Source organism: Yamadazyma tenuis, chromosome 6 (assembly GCF_029203305.1).
Source record: "Yamadazyma tenuis chromosome 6, complete sequence".
NCBI lineage: Eukaryota > Fungi > Ascomycota > Pichiomycetes > Serinales > Debaryomycetaceae > Yamadazyma > Yamadazyma tenuis.
This window is the reverse complement of record NC_089466.1, coordinates 403,259-416,074: the sequence shown is the minus strand read 5'-3', so window position 1 is coordinate 416,074 and position 12,816 is coordinate 403,259. Positions and strand designations below refer to the sequence as shown.

At 38.8% G+C, this 12,816-nt stretch overlaps 5 protein-coding genes across 5 annotated transcripts; 3 read left to right on the top strand and 2 right to left on the bottom strand. All coding sequences in view use genetic code 12, as the record gives it.

Annotated features, from left to right (window-relative positions):
- Nucleotides 1-109: 109 nt before the first annotated feature.
- On the top strand, nt 110-1,876 carry RIB2 (DRAP deaminase; the record flags this gene model as incomplete). The annotated part of the gene is made up of 1 exon (XM_066158290.1): nt 110-1,876. The coding sequence occupies one exon, from the start codon at nt 110-112 to the stop codon at nt 1,874-1,876; it is 1,767 nt and encodes a 588-aa protein (XP_066014387.1).
- Nucleotides 1,877-2,304: 428 nt separating this feature from the next.
- Nucleotides 2,305-3,459, bottom strand: RIM21 (pH-response regulator protein palH/rim21; the record flags this gene model as incomplete). Its single annotated transcript, XM_006687036.2, has 1 exon — nt 2,305-3,459. The coding sequence occupies one exon, from the start codon at nt 3,457-3,459 to the stop codon at nt 2,305-2,307; it is 1,155 nt and encodes a 384-aa protein (XP_006687099.2).
- A 576-nt stretch (nt 3,460-4,035) lies between these two features.
- PSN45_004417 (uncharacterized protein) lies at nt 4,036-5,763 on the top strand (the record flags this gene model as incomplete). Its single annotated transcript, XM_066158289.1, has 1 exon — nt 4,036-5,763. One exon carries the CDS (start codon nt 4,036-4,038, stop codon nt 5,761-5,763), a length of 1,728 nt encoding a protein of 575 aa, XP_066014386.1.
- A 269-nt stretch (nt 5,764-6,032) lies between these two features.
- PSN45_004416 (uncharacterized protein) lies at nt 6,033-9,712 on the bottom strand (the record flags this gene model as incomplete). The annotated part of the gene is made up of 2 exons (XM_006687041.2): nt 6,033-6,734; nt 7,460-9,712. 2 exons carry the CDS (start codon nt 9,710-9,712, stop codon nt 6,033-6,035), a joined length of 2,955 nt encoding a protein of 984 aa, XP_006687104.2.
- Nucleotides 9,713-10,333: 621 nt separating this feature from the next.
- Nucleotides 10,334-12,769, top strand: PSN45_004415 (uncharacterized protein; the record flags this gene model as incomplete). Its single annotated transcript, XM_006687042.2, has 1 exon — nt 10,334-12,769. One exon carries the CDS (start codon nt 10,334-10,336, stop codon nt 12,767-12,769), a length of 2,436 nt encoding a protein of 811 aa, XP_006687105.2.
- Between the last annotated feature and the right edge of the window lie 47 nt (nt 12,770-12,816).

Genomic DNA, 12,816 nt, shown 5'->3' with positions numbered 1-12,816 from the left:
TTACAAATAGTACGATTAAAATCATCGCGAAATGGAACTGACAAAACTTATTACCGTTTCTTTTGCAAATGGTATGATCAGTAGGTTAGTTCGAAGTGTTATAAAAAGAATGGCCGACAATATCAAACCAAACTCAAACAAAAGACCAGCTTCCATCCCTCCTGAAGATCGTAATCTATTTGGTCTCTCCAAAGTCAGAGATAGCAATGGATTTAGATTGAGAAGACAAGCAATAGACAAAACTTCATTGACTGCGTACGAACAACTCGGGGGGGACAAACATTCAGATCTGATAAACATATTGAACAAACTGAAAACAATATCAGAAGAAGAGACCGAAGGAGCCAGTTATATTATAGATGGAGCATTGAGAAGAGTTCCCCCATATTTTTTCACCTATTTGACATTTTGTAAATTACGATGGAGAGACAGACCTTTACTTGATATTTTTGTTGACGAGTTCCGAGACAAAGATGCCGACTTCTACAAGAAAGCAATTGCTTCAGGTCAAGTGACTTTAAATAAGAAACCAGCTGACTTGGACACTATTGTCCGTAACGGAGATTTGATAAGCCATAGAGCCCATAGACATGAACCATGTGTAAGTTCAAAAGAAATCAAAATCATATTTGAAAATGAGAATATAATTGCTATTGATAAGCCTTCTGGGATCCCTGTCCATCCAACTGGAAGATACCGATTCAATACGATTACAAAGATTTTTCAGCATGAGTATGGGAAAGTGGTTCACCCATGTAATAGGCTCGATAGGTTGACCAGTGGACTTATGTTTTTAGGGAAAACTTCCAAAGGAGCTGACGGATTTGTTCAACAGATAAAAGACCGAAGTGTCAGAAAAGAATACATTGCAAGAGTTGCAGGCTTATTCCCCGTTGAAGAAATTACAGTAGACAAACCTTTGAGAACAATAGCGCCTAAGTTGACTTTGAACAGAGTTGATGAGAAAGAAGGGAAGGAAGCCAAGACGGTATTTAGGAGACTATCTTATGACAAAAAGTCTAATACCTCCATTGTTAAGTGCTTACCTTTAACAGGTAGAACCCATCAAATTAGAGTACACTTGCAATTTCTTGGACATCCGATTGCCAACGATCCAATATATTCAAGTGAATACGTCTGGGGCCCAAACTTGGGTAAAAATAACGAAGGCAATACAGATGAAATAGTGTCTAAGCTTGATGGGACTGGAAAAGATAGAGCAGTCTCAACCTGGATTCATCCAGAAGGTGACGGTGAAGTAATGACAGGCGAGAAATGCACTGTTTGTGATTCACCATTATACACAGACCCCGGGTTCAATGATCTTGAGCTATGGTTGCATGCCTATAAATATGAAGCTGCCGATAAATCCTGGTCTTATAAAACGACATTCCCTGATTGGGCATCGCAGAGTACAAAAGGGTTCATGGAATTAGCACTTGAAGAAGCAGATAAATGTGGAGAGACTCAAACTCAGTTCAATGTAGGGGCAGTCTTGGTGCACGATGGTGAAGTCTTAGAAACTGGTCATACCAGAGAACTCGAAGGTAATACCCATGCTGAACAATGTGCGTTAGAAAAGTACCAGAAAAGAACCAGAAAACCTCTACCAAAAGGCACAGAAATCTATACCACCATGGAGCCATGCACTTTTAGGTTGAGTGGAAACTTACCTTGCGCTGATAGAATCTTGGAGACGAATATTTCTACTTGTTTTGTAGGAGTATCAGAACCAGATGACTTTGTCAAGGACAATAACAGTGTAAGCAAGTTGGTATCTCATGGAATTGAATATATTCACATACCAGGGTTCGAAGAACGAGCCATTAAGATTGCCAAAAAGGGCCACGATAAAATAGAAACTGAAGGGTCCTAGAATTTAATTTGACAGGTGTTGCATTTGTGCGCTTATAGACATTTTATATAGCCGCTCGTCTTTGATGCAAAATAAATAAAACAATAAGAAGAAGGGGGCAAGGGGGGAAGGGGTGAATAGGGGGCGATCAGGGGGTGAGTAGAGAATAATGGGTAAAAGATAAGGATTGACCAGCCACAAGGAGGAAGGAGTAATGGATGCGGATAAGTTTTGCATAGGGTATTATAATTTATTTTTAGGTATTGCAAGATTCTCACTTCTAATGAAATATTTAATCTGTTCTACCCACTACCCAAATAGAGGTCAGTTCAAGCTTTTATTACATGTTCATTTTAGTTGACTATCCAAGGGTATTTGTATTCATTATCAACAGCAACCAATTCCATAAAAGTTCTAATAGAATTATATAATTTTGTACATAAGAGTTCCTATCGCAACCTTTCATGGTTGTTATGGTTCTGGTAGTTGATGTGATTGTCATTATTTTCGTCATCGTCACTAAAATTGATAGTAACTTGTTTTGTGGAGTACACAAAAATATCTCTTCTGTTTCTTGTGTTAATATCCAAGGTACGTGCTTGATGTTCTACTCCCACTATAGCGGCGGGATAAGTACCAGAGGTCAAATCGTCCAAGGGGATTGTCTCAGGGTCTCTATGGTCATTATTATTATTGTACGAGCCAGAAGCACTCGGAACACTTACAGACCGAGGGATTGCAAAACCAGTTGCAATTATAGCATCTGCTATACCCACAAAGGCCAGAGTGGTCTTTCCCCACATGTTCATTAGAGTAGTAGGTGGGTCATCAAGCCGACTAACTTTCTTTTGTAAGGAGACATACCTACCTTCTCTCTTACCTCTATTTTGGGAATCTCCAGCTTGATTTTCATTATTATCATTTTCCGGGTCAGAATCCTCTACGAATAACTCAAGCCCATCGAGATGGTAAAATTCGTCTTCGAAGAATCGCCTTCCGAGAACACCTTCTTTTTCCTTCATTCGCATGATCATATTGTACCTATTACACCATTCCCATGGAATGACCACACATATAACGTATGTAACCACTGAAAAAATATCAGAAAGCTCATACACAAATGCATTTGCCACATCAGCAACAAAGAAAGCTACTGGTCCACAAATGACGATCAATGTGAGGACGGTGATAAGCCAAATGTTTCGATGGGCTATAATGTCATTCGATTTCAATATCAAAAACACCGTAATCAAAGATGCATAGCAAATTGCCATAGAAGTTCTTGTCAAATAGATGAAGGTTGGCAAAATGTAACCTGTTTCACTTGAAGAACCGAAATCATGGAACTTAGAGATTGCCCAAATTATTTGAGACGAAAGACTAGCTGTCAATCCAAGCAGTAATATGAGTCTTTTATCATTCTGTCTTGAAAACAATCTCATGATGACTTGTACCTGATTAATTTGTAATAGCAATACCGACAAGAAGTCAAATATCTTAAGGTATAGGGAATTATTAAGGGTATCAAGGAAACCTAGTCCTGATAAATAGCCATTTTTTTGTTCAAAGTCTAACTCATAGATTCCTCTAATCATAACAATCATAAGAAATATTGACGACAATATGGTTGATGATTTTAGTAGTAATGAGGACTTTATTGTGTAACTGGTTAATATGAAAATAGTCAAAAACCAAGTGATAACTGCCAGGGCAGATACCGAGTATATTATGGGAACCACGCTATATTCAAAACCTCCCTTGCTATAATGTCGGGTGAATTGGGCCCAAGAATAGTCCACTATCGGTAGATTTGAAGCATATGTGGACTCGAGCTTACCATCACTTGCACTCATCCTAGGCGTTGCATTCTCATAACAATTCATTTTGTAGAGTGCTTGATTTATAAAAATGTGCATTTTCTGGCTCTGGGGTATTAGTAATCCCGATGGAAGCTCCAACTCCTCACAAGAGGCATACGGACGAGTCCATTCAGTATTTCTCCAGGACATTAATTGTTACCCGAATGTCAAGATATATACAAAGCCGCGAAATTAAGGTGGGTAAAATTTGTTACAAGTTCGATTCAGCTAGCGTGCCAGCCAAATCTTCACAACCTTTACACATCTCCAACTGGGAGTCATAAATGGTATAAACGAGGAGGAAGTCAATATTAAAGAACTATGGAACCTAATGAAATGCTGAACAACACGTCCCTAGAACCCAATGGCAATGCTTGTGCTAACCAAGATAGCAAGGCTAATACTACCATGCATCAACGATCCGAATCAAACTACTCCAATAATTACTCATTACTTGATATGTATAAAGAAGATTCTGAGGATGAACAAAACACACTCAATACATCAAAATTAGACGTGGCCCTTGATCTTAGTTTGGCTGAAAACAATGATACCAATATGAGACCTAAAACTACCACATTTGCATACTCCGATAGTCTTAGCGATGAATTACTTGCCAATGCCAAACGGCCCCTGTATATCCAGTCGATAAATCAGCAGACAACTAAGGAGATTCTTAACGGGGACTTTGATAGATACGGGTTTAAAAAAGTATCAGTTCATCTGAGTATCACCAATGAAACATATAACGATTGGTTTAAGGAATACGCTGAATTCTTGAAAGAAAGAAAGACCAAATGGGTGATGTTATTGAAATCTAATGGCCTTCAGGTGGACTCGGAAAAGACTATACCTAGCCGATTTCCTCCAAAATCGGATAAGGTTAAGAAGCTTATACGCAAAGGCATTCCTGGTGAGTGGAGAGGGAGTGCTTGGTTCTTCTATGCTGGTGGATACGAAAAGTTGAACAAGCATGTGGGAGTATATGACAAAATAGTCAGAGACACCAAAAATTTACAGAACAAGGATACAGATGTGATTGAAAGAGACTTAAATCGAACATTTCCTGACAACATTTACTTCAATGGGTCATTGAGAAGCAATCAGGATGGTACACCAGGGAAGCAGAAACCGCAATCACAAGAAGAAGAAAAGAATAGCAGTCCAATGATCAGGTCTCTTCGGAGGGTATTGGTGGCATTTGCTCACTACCAGCCTCAAATTGGATATTGCCAGTCCTTAAACTTCCTTGCTGGGTTGCTTTTGTTATTCATGAGTGAAGAAAGGTCCTTTTGGTTGTTAGTAATCTTGACCGAAAGGATAATTCCAAAGGTTCACTCCAAAAATTTAGAAGGGGTTCATACCGATCAAGGAGTTTTGATGTTGTGCATTAAGGAGTATATTCCCCTGTTGTGGTCAATTTTAGGTAAGACCTTCGAAGGAGAGGTATTATCTGAAGACAAGATTCTTACCAAACTTCCACCAGTAACACTAGTCACATCTTCGTGGTTCATGTCGGTTTTTGTGGGTGTATTGCCTATTGAAAGCGTATTACGGATTTGGGATATCTTATGGTACGAAGGATCCAAGACCATTTTCAGATTTGCCTTAACGTTGTGTAAAACTTGTCTTGAGAGTGAAGAATTTCAAAACGCAAAACCACGCAAGAAGAACACTGAACTAGAACAAGTCGAATTGTTTCAATTTATGCAGAGTTTCCCCAAAACATTGATCAATCCAAATGTTCTTGTGGATAACTGCTTCAAGAAAATTGGAGGATATGGTTACGGGTCAATATCTCAAGACGAAATCAACAAATGCAGGGAGTTTGTTGCCAAACAGAGACAAAAGTTAAAGAATAAGAGCAACTCTGTTATTAATCCCGAGATGAATGCTCAAGAACGGAGATTGTTAACCGGAGACGATGATATTCATGATGTTTATGGATTCAATCGTTCTATAATGAGTGGCGTCGCATGGAACAACAATATCAGTAACAAAATGAAGAAGAGATTTAGTAGAAAAGCATCAAAATCGAGTTTGGTATAGCATAGAAATACAAATTAACCTATTCATTGCGAATCAAGGGAACCGAAAAAAAAAACTTGAAAACCTCTTGGGCAATTATGTATAAATTCTTGGTATCAAGATGGGTGGATCCTTTGATTGGCGTGGGAATTGGTGTCTGTGCGTACTATTTGCATGAGACAAGATCCCATACTCCAGAGGGCAAAAGAATCAAGGATATCATTTACAGGAGGTTCATCAGTTCCAAGAACGAATGAAATATAGCTATTTATTAATGAATTTACGTTAACCTATTGCACTGATTTAAATTTGTTCAAGACCTCTGTAGCCTTTTCTTCACTTTGCAAGTCAGTCTTAAGCACTTCGTATATCCTCTTCCAAGCGGTTTTGGATACTGACCATACTTCAGATATATCCACATCAGGGTCTGCACTTTCGCTAGGAATAGGAACTGATGGTATATTGGTGGTGGAGGAGACTGGCACAGATACCATGCACATAAATGCGTATGAGTCCAAGGAGGACAAAAGAGTCGAATCTTGAATGACTTTCCCCTTGATTAACAACTTGATATCAGCGGGTTTGACATTGTTTTCATTTAGAGCCAATGAATCAATGAGTAACGATTTAACATTGAAAATACTTTGAGATTCTGGTATGGCTTTCAATTCGGTTTGGAACTTGAAGGGAGGTTTTATTGATTTGAAGCTCAAGTCAACGGTGGAAATAGATGAATCAGTGGATGGGAATGGGATTTCAAATATTGGTAAGGAAGGTCCAAGGGATGTTAAAGACGAATAGTCGGCAATGGAATTGAAGGCCGACAAAGGTTTCTCGTCTGAAAGTGCTATCAACTGCAAGTAAGAGGATATAAATTGTTTTTGATCCGATTCTATTTCTAGTGACATGATATTCAAGTTCGCTTCCAGAGATGTGTGAGACTTTTTGGAGTTGAGAAATACAATCACCTCAATAAATCTTACCATGAACTTCTTTAAGTCATTCGGAAGCAATTACACAGCATTGTCCACTGATGATGGGGCACCATTACCACCACCAGCCACAGAACCAACGCAACCGAACTCCTTCAGGACTCGTATGCTGAAGTTGAATCCCTTCAGGAACAACTCAGTGTATTTGGAGGATGACGACAACTATGTGACCTCTGAGCCAGGATATTTCGAATTGAGTAGATGGGATAGAATGCTTATATTCGGATTAACCTTTGGTGGCTCTGTTTGCTGCTACTTGATATGCATATTTTTGTTCCCAATTCTTTCGTTGAAACCAAGAAAGTTTGCGTTATTGTGGTCTTTAGGATCCATTCTATTTCTAGTGAGTTTTGGAGTTTTACAGGGCACAAAAGCCTATATATTACATTTGTTCCTGTCAACCAGGATTATTTTCAGTATTGTGTTTATCACAAGTATTATGATGACGTTGGTGTGCAGCGTTGGGTTGAAGAGTACTTTATTATCAATCATTTTTGCCGTTATTCAGTTGCTAAGTGCAATTTGGTATACCGTCAGTTACTTCCCATTGGGGAAACAAACGCTTAACTTAGCCAGTAGCGTAGCCAGGAGTCAAGTTGATAGTTGGATTTCGTCATAGATCTTTTGAAAAATATATGTACATTTTAAATACACGCTTAATTGAGATATGGCTCGTAAGCTTCCTTATAATCAGACAAAGAAGCAGACAATCCCATTTTAACAACTTTTTTGATTGCCTCATTAACCGATTCATCCTTTGAAACAGCCTCGCCCAACTCAGTTACCAATTGCTCTATCTGAGGAATTTTGGAGGTGATCCTTCCTCTAAGACTTAAAATCGAATTCAAATTCTTAATAGCTTGTAAGCTTAAGACATATTTAGATTTGATCAAATTCAATTTGAACGATAACTCCCAGTTAAATTGATAATCTTTGGCCTCGTTCAAAAGCGGTTGAGACAACTTGAGTAAGTTGTCGATGATATTTCCATGAGCATTATTGACCAAGTCACTCAATAACTTTGTACCCAAGGGATCGGCATCGTCCTTTTCAGATTCCACTTTGGCAATTAAAGATTCTTTCTTTTTTAAAGATTGTGCTTTGGCCTTTTTGTTCTTTTTGTTGTTCTTTTTGATGACTGTAGTTCCGTCGTCTTCACCTTCAACTGCCTTCTTTTGCTGCTGCTCTTTATAGATTTCCAAGTAGATCTCAGATAATCCTTTGATAACTCTAACATATATCGGAGTGGAATGAATGGTATCTTCCCATTGTAATGTCTTGATGTAGTCCCTTGGGGTCCCGCGTCTTAGACAGTAGAAGTGGAAGTCAAACTGATCATTAAAAAAAATATCAAAAATCTTCACAACAGCTGTGTAACGCTTCAATGCTAACCCTTTATATGTTTCAATTTTGTCATGAAGACTACCGATTATCTCTTCATTTTCTGGTGTCTTCTCAATACTGGCCAATTCTTCCTCGTATTGGTGGTATAGCCTTTTGTAAGCTTCGGCACTTTCGGTAATAAACCAATTCGCTTGCATGGTATGCAAATCCTTACAACCATTTACGGCATCCTTATCCAACTTCGTAAATAATGAAATCAAATCCACAGCCTTGTCAATTTCATTTGCTCTCAAGTAATACTTAGTAGCCTTAGAATTAACGAATCTATCCTGCAAATCCAATTGACGGCCCTCATCCATAATTTGAGCAGCAGCTTCATATTTCTTGTAATGCTTTAATATTCTAGCTTTCAAAATGTATAATTCTACCAAGGTTGGAGAATGTTCTAAAGCAGTATCAATATACTTGGTAGCAGTTGCAAGATCTTTCTGATAGAGTGAGAGCTGACTGAGAAAGTAGAGACCCCAGACCTTGATGGTTGGATCGTAATTAGACAACGCGTTTTCAAAGAAACTCGCCACTATTTCCTCAATGATCTTCAATTTTTTTGGATTCTTCAAAATTGGCTTGATGTTAACAAAACTAGCTGGGACACCTTTTTTCAATTGGCCCAAGATATAATTCTGAGCCTTTTCTTTAAAAGCGGGATGGGAAGAAGGAATAAACATCATTGGTAAGTATTTGGGAGGATCAGCTTTTGGATAAAACTTATTCAAGTTTTCATACAATTTAATTCTCGAGCTCAAAGGCTTTTCAAATATATTGAGGCAAATTTCCAATTGTTTGTAATACTCAATGTTGTCTGGATTTCTTTGGATCAACTGCCTGTAAACAATAGACGATTCCTGAGTTCTCCCCAAAACCATCAAGTATTTAGCTTTGTATTCCAAAAACGATAACATGTCTTTGATGAATGGTTTATCATCTTCCAAAGTCTCTAAGGCTTTTTGAACATCACCACTTTGAAAAATGATATCATTCTTGTACAAAAGACATTCGCTCTGTTCATACATGTCTTGGTCTTGTAAGTGCTCCTTAATTATGGACTCAATTTTGGTCAATGTGGAAATAGCACCCTTATAGTTCTTGTTCAAGTGAAGAGCAATAGCAGTACCTGTCCAATTGGCCCTGTAACCAGGCTGGAATTCCAAATATCCTTGCCTAGAGCTGACTAAGCTCTTGTAGTCTCTAATGTGGACTTGCAAGTTTGATAAGTCCCTCAAAATTTGCTTATTTGGAGAACCATTATCAATGGCGGCTTTCAACCATTTGGCAGCATCAGTGTAATTCTCGACTGCCCTGTAGTAAATCCCAGCCAAGTGGTTCACAATATAGTTATTTTCACCCTTGGTCAATCCTTTAACGATATACAGCTCTGCTTCAGGTTTGTTGCCAATGTAGTAGTTGATACATCCTTTCAAGGTCAACGACGCGGCATGACTGGAGTTTTTCTTCAAATTTGCATCCACAAGTTTGAGTGCCTTTTTGTATTGCTTGCTATCGTATAGTTTCAAAGCCTCATTGAAATTGGTATCTTCTTTGTTCCCAAGAATTGGTGCCCTTTTAGATGCCATGGCTAGTGGGTTCGATTTGTGCTAAGTTCGAGCACACCAGTCCGCTGAAGTTGAAAAATTTTGGTGCGAAGATTGACGGAGGCACGACTCAATATTTGCTGCAAAAAACTCCAGTAGAATTTCGGGAGTCATGTGGTCCGAAGACCTCATTAGGGTACTAGAATTTAGGTATAACCACACAGCCATTTTACACTAGGTAGCCAATTTCGGAATACAGTAGTAAGGTGCGAAAGCCGCTTGTGGAGTACCAACCGGTAACTGATCAAGGTTTCGACTAGCCTGTTTTATACCAATTAATGGCAACTTAGGTTTCTAGATGATATTATGCTGATAAAACATTGGTGTGCTGATGCGTTAATCTAATACAGTTGTCGGGAATCTCGTGGCTGTGGCAAAACTGTAACTTAAATGACCACCCTTTCAGCTTTATTTGATCCGGAGCTCGGAAGCTTAAAATTCCCGCGCCGCGAGATTGTCAACAGCTAATAATCATTAACTCCACACCCTCATATACTGATACCGCCAAGATACCCAGAACCCTTCGAGATTATTTCGATGACACACCCCCAGAATGGTAATACTGATCCCTACTATGGGACAAAAGGGTTTGACCAAAACCTGATGTCTGACTCGATCAATAAACACGGAAGAATCAAAACTGCATGTTTGAGCTGCCGAAGACGTAAGAGTAAATGTAACGGAGAAAGCCCTTGTTCTAACTGCACTTACTATGGAAAGGATTGTATGTATCCAGATATGAGAATACCCAAGAAGAGAGGTAAAGGAAAGACCAATAATCGTCAAGAAATTCATCTCATCAACCAGAGGTTAAACCTTTTGGAGAATGTGTTATTAAAACTTTCTAATCATCTTGATGGGAAACCTACACCACAGCTCCAGAAAACATTCACCGAAGACTACATAGGTACTGATCATAGTGAAATAGTTTCCGAAAGCGATGAGCTGATTGCTAGTGATGAGGAAACTGATGAAGACAAATCTAGAAAGTCATCAGTAGTGAGTCTGTTACAATCACACAGCCGTTCTCAGCATGGAGTATTTCTGCAAAGTGTGGAAACAAGCTGGCCGAGTGTATTAAGCATCCCAAAGGGAAATCCAGCTGATGATGAGGAGGTTGATTCAAGTATTTGCCAAACCTTTGGTAACCACTGTATCTTTTCTTTGTTCTCGAATGCCAGTTTGCAATGGTTGGAAAAGCGATTTCATGGAGCGGTAGACCTCTCAGCTTTGAAGAAGATTTCCTTGATGTTAGGAAATATCATTGGAGATACTATGGAAGCCCTCATAAACCCTAATTGTAAGCAACAGGCTTTGAAGCATGAACGCAGAGGATGTTTCCCACTGCTGAACCCAGACTTTATTTTTGAAGTTCTTGATGCTTGTCATGACCAGTTCTTTCTATTCACGTATGTGATAGATGTCTCCAATGTCAGGAGTCTATTTGAAGTATACTACAAAGACCCCAGCCACTCATTCAAATACAGTCAATTAATGATAATGAATACCGTCTTGGCTTTGTGTTTGAGAAAATGGATGGAGTCTCACACGAAGGATCACATGTATACTCGTTTGCTGGTGCTCAGTGATGAAGAGCTCTATGAACTTCAGCAATTGTTTTTTGATACAGCACTTTCGTATTATGACAAAGTTTCAGTCATGTGTGAAGGAGTGGAAACCGTTCAATCTTTGATTATATTGATTGAGTACATAGAGACCTACAGTGCTTGTGACTATCATCTTGTTTTCATGATAGTTCCTGTGTTGATACGACATGCACAAGCTCTAGGGCTCCACCGAGTTCACAGAAACTCGTCTCCTTTATCCCAAGAACAATATGATTTGCACATAAGATTATGGTGGTACTGTGAATATATTGACATTTCAGTTTGCTATAAGACTGGAAATAGTTGTTTGGTGAGTTCCAATGATGTTACAACTTTTAGGCAGTTGGATGCCGAATTCGATTCCTTGTCTGGTCCTTTAACCGTAAAGGAACACATTATCAATTCTCACACAATCGAACATGTGAGAGACAAGCAGTTTTATCAATTTTATTCTCTGTACTTTCTTATTTCCTTGAACCGTATCAAAAGAAGATCATATGAACTGATATTTAGTGCTAAAGCTCAAATGGAAAACCAATCAGAAGAACACTTCCACAGAGTCATAGATAATGTGTGCAAAGAGTTAGATGAATTGTGCAGATTAGCTGATCCTGGTCTTAGACCCAAGCTACCATATCAAGATTTCAAAGATGACCATAGATTAAACCCAGCCCTACAGAATGGTAGCAAAACAAACAACTTGGATTTCACAATGATGTTGTTCAGAATAGACTATTTGGCACATTATTTGATTATTCACAGAGCTTCAATGGCCAGTAAAGAGAAAGATGTGAAACGGTACAATCTCCATCTTTCAAGGTCAGTTGATTGTGCCCGAGCAATCGTTCATATCATCAATGGCCTAAATACCGCCGATAAACGCAGTGTCCCGAAAGGGACTGTAATTTATTTTGCACTCGTGGGGTTCATGACGCTTTTGGCTAATACCGTATTGCATCCAAACGAAGCAAATGCCATGGATGATTTTAAGATTTTGCAAGAATGCACTACGGGTTTTTTCTGCAGTGACGGTGTCTTCAAGAATGTGAATAGCCATTTCAATGTCTACAGATTTGAACAAAAGGCTTGTTTCTGTGATTTAATTGTCAGAATAATGATGAAACTTTTATTGCGGGTGATGTCAAGTCAATCGAAGAGAGACTTGGGGACGGAGTTGTCTTTATCAAAATACGTTGGCATTTTAGAGGAGTACTATCCTCAGTTATTTGCGTCTGAAGATGATAAGCAGAATCCTAACTCCAGAACAGACAACAAAAGACTTGAACCCACATTAGCGAATCTCATCAACCTGGAAGATGAAGGAAGACCAGGTAAAAGTTTCTTCTTAGAGGCCCTTTTGGATCCTCGTAAGCCAGAAGAGTTCTTTACCTCAAGCGTTAGTGGACTTCCTAATTTCTTCCACGATTTATGACTTTGTAGATTTTATCTATAGCTATAGTATATTCAAACTCAAGGTGA